The sequence below is a fragment of the Rutidosis leptorrhynchoides genome, chromosome 9, assembly GCF_046630445.1.
Source record: "Rutidosis leptorrhynchoides isolate AG116_Rl617_1_P2 chromosome 9, CSIRO_AGI_Rlap_v1, whole genome shotgun sequence".
Lineage (NCBI taxonomy): Eukaryota > Viridiplantae > Streptophyta > Magnoliopsida > Asterales > Asteraceae > Rutidosis > Rutidosis leptorrhynchoides.
The window spans coordinates 269,961,893-269,968,718 of NC_092341.1; the positions used below are offsets into that span (position 1 = coordinate 269,961,893).

Consider the following 6,826-nt stretch of genomic DNA (forward strand, 5'->3'; position numbering starts at 1 on the left):
TTTCATCCCTGCGAAGATCATGAAAATTTTAACAGATCGGAAGTTCTATATTTTAGTGCAATTGAGGTTCTTATGTATCTTATAGATTATACAAGATCTGACATTTCTTTTGCAGTTAATTTGTTGACAAGGTTCAGCTCAGCCCCTACCAAAAGACATTGGAATGAGATCAAACAAATAGTTTGATACCTTCGGGGAACTACTGATTTATAATTATTTTATTCTAACAACTCGAAACAAGATTTGTTTGGTTATACAGATGCAGATTATTTATCCGATCTACATAAAGCTAAATCTCAAACTGGATATGTATTCCTAAATGGAGGCACCGCAATATCATGACGTTCTCAAAACAAACACTTGTTGCAACATCATCAAATCATGCCGAAGTGATTGCATTACATGAAGCTACTCGGGAATGATTTTAGTTAAGATCAATGATACAAATCATTATTGATTCTTGTGGACTAGAACGCTATAAAAGCGTAACAACTATCTATAAAGATAATACAGCTTACATAATACAAATGAAAGAAGAGTATCAAAAATGACAGAACAAAACATAAATGCTGACGAGGCGCTAAAGCTATAAACGGTCTTAACGGTCATAAGTTTGATGGAAAAGAATGGTATATTGGTAAGGCTCAGAAAAAGACTGAAAGGGAATAGGAACTGAAACAACGGTTTGAACAAACCATGAAGGAGACTGTAGACAAATCACGAGGGCCAAACTTGTACATAAAAGATTTAGATGATACAGTTTCAGATGAAAACCTCAGATTTTTCTCATATACTCAAGATATCGTAAAAGACAACCAGATTAAAATGAGATACGTTCAATCAACAACTCTGCTGATCTTTATACCAAAGCACTGCTAACTGCTATTTTCAGAACACACGTTCATAATATTGGCATGAGGCATGTTCAGAAGATGTAACAACTCAGGCGTTGCCTACTTGAGGGGGAGTCAACTTTATGCTGCACTCTTTTTCCCTTAGCTAAAGTTTTATCCCAATGAGTTTTCTTTAGCAAGGTTTTTAACGAGGCAGTACTAGTTATTCTCTAATAAAATTGTCATCCAAGGGGGAGTGTTATAAAATATCTAGATTGTATTATAAAATATCTAGATTGGATGTTAATTTTATTATTATTATATTTCTTGCATAGTAATATTTTATACTATAAATAGACATGTATGGTAACCATTTAAGGTGCACCATTTCTCTTGAAATATCAATATCAATATTTCTTCTCTCCTTCTTCTCTCTTTTTCTCTCTTTGTTCTTATAACCATTAAAGGTAGTTATAAGCCTACTGAATTATAACAAATTTGGTATCGATTTTGGATTTTAAATCGGTTTGTGATATATTTATAATAGCCATTTGAAAAAGATCAAATATCAAATTGAATTGAGATTTGCAAAGGGAACCGAAAACTGAATTTAGATTTAAAACTAAACCGAAACTGGACCAAAAAACAAATTAAAATTTGATTTTTTTTTTTTTTTTTTTTTTTTTTGTTCAATTTCCAGATTAAATTTCAAAACTACTACATCCCTCGTCTCCTCTATATAAATATGTGTTTAACGTCAATTAGACCACAAAGTTAGACGCCGGTTATGAAATCCCCCGTCATTGTAATCTCATCTTCCGACGAAGACTACGGCGATCATGATGGAAACTCGGATGAAGAAGTAGAAGAACTCGAATCAATAGAATCCGATGATGATGATGACGATGACGATGATGTTGATTACGATTGTGACTATGATGATGATGATGATTATAATGAACAAGAAGAAATTGATGTTGAATCGAAAGATGATGTAAATGTCCATAGTAATTGCCATGACGACCGAGGAGTTCCTCATCAATATCAAGGTTTCGATCCTTAATTTTTAATTATAAAATTAAAATTAAAATCGTTTATGAAAATCCAGTTAAAATGCAGATTTCTAGGGCACATAAATTTATAATATAAAGTTTTTTCAGGAAGTGATGATTTAAGTCTTACTGAGTGTAAAGAATATTTGCGGAAGCATGGATTGAGGTTATCTGGAACCAAGGAAGAATGCCTACAGCGAATCAAAGAGCATAAGAGGTTTAATTTCTTTAATTGTTTAGTGCTTTAAAATTGTGCTTTTCAATTTCAAATTGAATACCATAGTTTGTTCAATTGTTTGTTGCTACTTATTTCTGAACTGCCTCCTAACAAAATGAGTGTACACACCTGTAGTAAATAGTGAATTTTAAACATTTTTTGAATTAAGTTATCCGTTGATAACGACAACTTGTGTATAAGGATGCTTACAATGGTGTTACTTTATGGTTACAGAAATTGAACATTTGCAGTTATTTCTCGTTTGGTCTGATGTATATATATTCTATATCATTTAAATGGCCTAGAGTATATGTGCAGTCAATGTAGTTCATTTGCGACTGCTTTAGCTATGTTAGTCTTGGATTATTCATAGCTAAAGCAGTACATTAACAGGAATATGTCTAACCTAAGCCTTAGTGAAATTCTTCGTGGTAAGTGCCCATTGCCGTCATCTATACTTGGGACCAAAATATGGCAAGCGGTTGAGTGGGTTTGTGCCTACTTGATATGGAAAAATAGGAATGAGAAAGTGTTTCGTGGCAAATCATGGACTGCTCCAGTCGCGCTCAACGAAATCCAGCTCAAGTCCTTCGATTGGATCTCAAATAGATTGAAGAAAACAAAGATAGATTGGTTAACGTGGTTACATAATCCTAGTGTGTATATTTAGTCATAGACTAGTGCTTCGAGATTTTTGATTCGGTTTGCTTCCTTTGCAAACTGATATTTGTATGTATGATCTAAACATTGTACCATATTGAGCTATCTAATATATCTTGCTTTTCAAAAAAAAATAAGGACCATATCACTTGTATTATTCATCTTCAATTAGGGACCAGAAGTTGTACGTAGTCATTTCATCTTGAATACTTTGATTATTTATGTGATTTGGATATGAATGCCAAGGGTACAGCTCATCTTTTTGGATTCAGTTGATCTCCATTTTTACTTTTATTTTTTGCCAAAGTTATCTGTTAAACACTAAGCATGATTATATTCATGAAGTATGATACATTGTCTCAAGCCTATTCTAAAGCCTCTTAAATTCCAGGTTAAAAGATGGAAGGGGTGAATCACTTTATCCCAGATCATCGTTTTCCGTTAACTGCACCGGTAATACTTGTTGTTTTCCATTTTTATATTTTCTCTTTAAACATTTCTCCATCTATAATTTGAACCCAAATGGTTCATCCAATGCAGGAGATGCATGCAAAGGGGACGTAGTTTTGTTCAGACAGAAAGTACACAATAAGCAAACAAAGGTAGTTGGCAAAAGAACTGTTGCTGGGAAGATAATTAAAGAAAGTTATGGTGCCTCAAAACAACAACACACATTCACGGTTAGGGACACTATATTAATACTTTAAATTTATGCATCACAATTTTGTATTGTTACTTAATTCATGTACATGTAATGGTTTACTTATCTTCAAGATTGAAGTCTTTTGGAGCAAACCATCTAGAAACCTCCCTTCACTTTCAACTTTGCTAGTAAAAGGTCGAAATCTGTACAAGTTTGGTACTTTCAGACAGGTAACGATATATTGATACAGTAATAATTGTTTGGAAACAATCAAGGTTGTAAAAGTCGCGAGTCTAGGACGAGTCGGTCGGGACCTTGGAGGGACGAGACAGGGACTAGTCAAGTGTTGACCAACGTTGACTTTTGGTAATAAGTAAATAAATATATTATTACAAATAAATATGTCAAACATAGAATATAATATTTCCAAACATAGATATATGGCACAAACTCTGATTTTAAAAATTATAAATTTTTTGACCTAACTTTGACTTTGACCGACTCAGACCCAAATCGACCAGAATTTGACCGATTTTTCGTTGACTTACTTTTAAGGCGATTTTGGGCATCTCGGGACGGGCTAGTCTCCAAACCGACACATCGGCCGGCTTTTACAACAGTGGAAACAATGATACTTTTGTTATGTCGTATGTTGACTAAGAAGTATCTTGTCTATATTTTATATGTTTTTTAGCCTTGGAATAACGAAAGAGATAGATCAAAGGTTCTCGGAGAGAAACACACTCGAGGGGAAGAAGCTAGGAATAAACGAAAACTGAGGAGGACCGATATTCCTTTCAAGAAAGATAAAGGTATGGGTGACATTCACTTAAGTTTAAAATTAATCATATATTGGTTCACAATTTTGTGCCAAAATTTGTCTTGCCATTTCAAATTGCAGTGTCCTTTTCTATCTTGCTATTATGAAAGCTAAGTACAACAATTTGAAAAGTTGATTACATGTTTGTTCAGGTGCAAAGCGTCAAAAGTTTTCTCATGGAGGACCATCTCAAAGTAAACATCAATCTCGAACAGATAAACACAAGTCATCAATACGAGGTGCAGCCCCTGCAAAGAAGAATACCACAGCTTATAATAATGCTTCACTGTTTCAAAAGACGGAATTAAAAAGGTCAATACGACCAATCGTTCACTCATACCCAAATCGTTCTGTATATTCTGACCATCACCTACAAGAAGCACCATTACCATCATCATCATTCTTTCCTTATGACACAGCTGCACTGCCTAGTTTTATACCTTTTGGGAATGGGAATTCGGGTTACAGTCGTTACAACAATAAAGCACCTCAAGCTAATAATGCATTCAGTCAACCACCTCGTGACTATTATTACAACTATGAACGACCCTTTCCTAGGTATCGGTTTGGGTGATTTTTAAAAGGTGGATTATCTATGCACTAACTATTTTACCACTCATTTTTAACCGAAGAAGCTGATCATCTTATGAACACAATTTCGTATCTGCAAACAAGTGACGTGATACAAATATGAATATGGGATTGCTTTCTTTCTAGTATTTTGAATTTGAAAGGATATACATAATACGCGAAAAGATACATATGAATATATGATCTTTTTCTAGCTGTATGCCTCCTGTTTAAGTGTGTAGAAATGGAGTTCTGTTGCATCACGGATGTGAAACTTATGTCAATGAACGTCTATCTTTGATTAAAATTGTATCATGTGAAAACCATATTTTGCTGCATGACCATTTTTTCCTTAATAGTGGTTGTATGAATCTAACTGCTATCTGGTTTTGTAACCTTTATGTTTATACTTGTATATATGAAGAAATAGATGCATCACTTTGAATTGTCGATTAATCGACGTACATGGCTTAGAACTAATTGTACATTATCTAATGGATATTTCCGTTCTAGTACTCTATTCGTGAGTTATCAATATTTATCAAATCCGTTCCTATCAATCAAGGGAATTATGGTGGCTTAGTGACGAGGTTCAAACAAATGTCGTGGTTAAACAAGTGAGGTTTAGGGCTCATCACGCTCTGGAAGGGGACACTTGTATATAGAACTAGAGTAGAAGAAATATAAAGAAATAAAAAAAGCGAAGGCTTTTGAGCATGCTAAAGATAACGCGTACGAAGATTTGTACAAGAATGTGGATTTTAAAGATGGTGCAAATGATATTTATAAGATAGTCAAAGCTAGAGAGCGAGGGAGATGATCTATATAACATCAAATTTATTAAGGATGAAAGGGGTCAAAGCATAGTAAAAGAAGACAAAATTAGCAAAAGATGTAGAGAGTAATTCTTATCTCTTTTTATTGGGGGAAGACTCGGGAGAAGTGGGGAACAAGAGGACATTGATATAGGACTTACATTATAATAATTGTTTTGCACGAAGGTTGATCGGAAGGAAGAGAGATTGGCTATAGAAAAGATGGAAGAATTAAAGCGGTAAGACCAGATCAGATTTCCATTGAGGCGTGGTGTTGCCTTAGTGATGATGGGGTTAGGTTAGACTTGAAAAAAGCTTATGATAATATCATCGATTTGAAAGACCTTTTTGATGGTAAAATTATCCCACATAGATATATCATTGCTGTTAGATATTGTATAAAAAAAAAAAAAATAAATAAAAGATACACTTCATCTACCTAAAATAAAATTTTTAATATAACAAAATTTTAACAAAGTAAGAAGTTACATGTTATTAACTAACAACTAATCAAATTTAATTATTATATTTCTCTTTTTTACCCTCTTCTTTCTAATATTAAATATTAACTAGTCCGGACCGGCCCGCGCGTTGCAGCGGGGGCTTTCGAGCTGCGTATTCATATTTAACGTGTCGTTGTGTATTTACAGAGGGGAACACGGCTCATGTGTTAAGCGTCGTTTTAGATGTCGTTGTGTTAAGCATTTTTTAAAAAGTATCCGTTTCGAACATAGTTAGTTTTGTTTTGTTCAATAAATTTTTTCGAGTGTAACGGTGCTGTCGGGAAAATTTAACTCGCGGCGAACAAAAAGATACGGGATGTCGTTGTGTTTAGCGATTTTTAAAAAGTGTCCGTTTCGCGTATAGTTAGTCCCGTTGGGTTCGTAAGATTTTTTCGAGTTTAACGGTGGTCTCGAAAAAATTTAACTCGCGCCGAGCGAGACGATAAGACTCGTTATAAATTCGGGTGGATTAGTTTATTTTATTTTAAAAAAATTATATATATTAATACTTTTTACTCCTGAAAAAGTGTGAATTTGAGGGGCCGTTGTGTAAATGTAGCCGAAGTTGAGGACCGTTTGTAATGTAAACGCAAACTCAAAACGACAATCCGATATAACTGATGAAAATCTCCTCGACTTTTTAGTAGGTAAGAGTTAATTTTAATGTTAATTAATGTTAATGTTAATGTTAATGTTAGGCTATATCATTTTAT

General features: G+C 33.9%; 1 protein-coding gene across 1 annotated transcript; it reads left to right on the top strand.

Annotated features, from left to right (window-relative positions):
* The first annotated feature begins 1,548 nt into the window (after nt 1-1,548).
* LOC139867312 (uncharacterized) lies at nt 1,549-5,134 on the top strand. The gene is made up of 7 exons (XM_071855670.1): nt 1,549-1,882; nt 1,994-2,102; nt 3,154-3,215; nt 3,303-3,442; nt 3,537-3,635; nt 4,100-4,217; nt 4,378-5,134. The coding sequence occupies exons 1-7, from the start codon at nt 1,621-1,623 to the stop codon at nt 4,797-4,799; spliced, it is 1,212 nt and encodes a 403-aa protein (XP_071711771.1). The 5' UTR covers nt 1,549-1,620; the 3' UTR covers nt 4,800-5,134.
* Nucleotides 5,135-6,826: the final 1,692 nt, after the last annotated feature.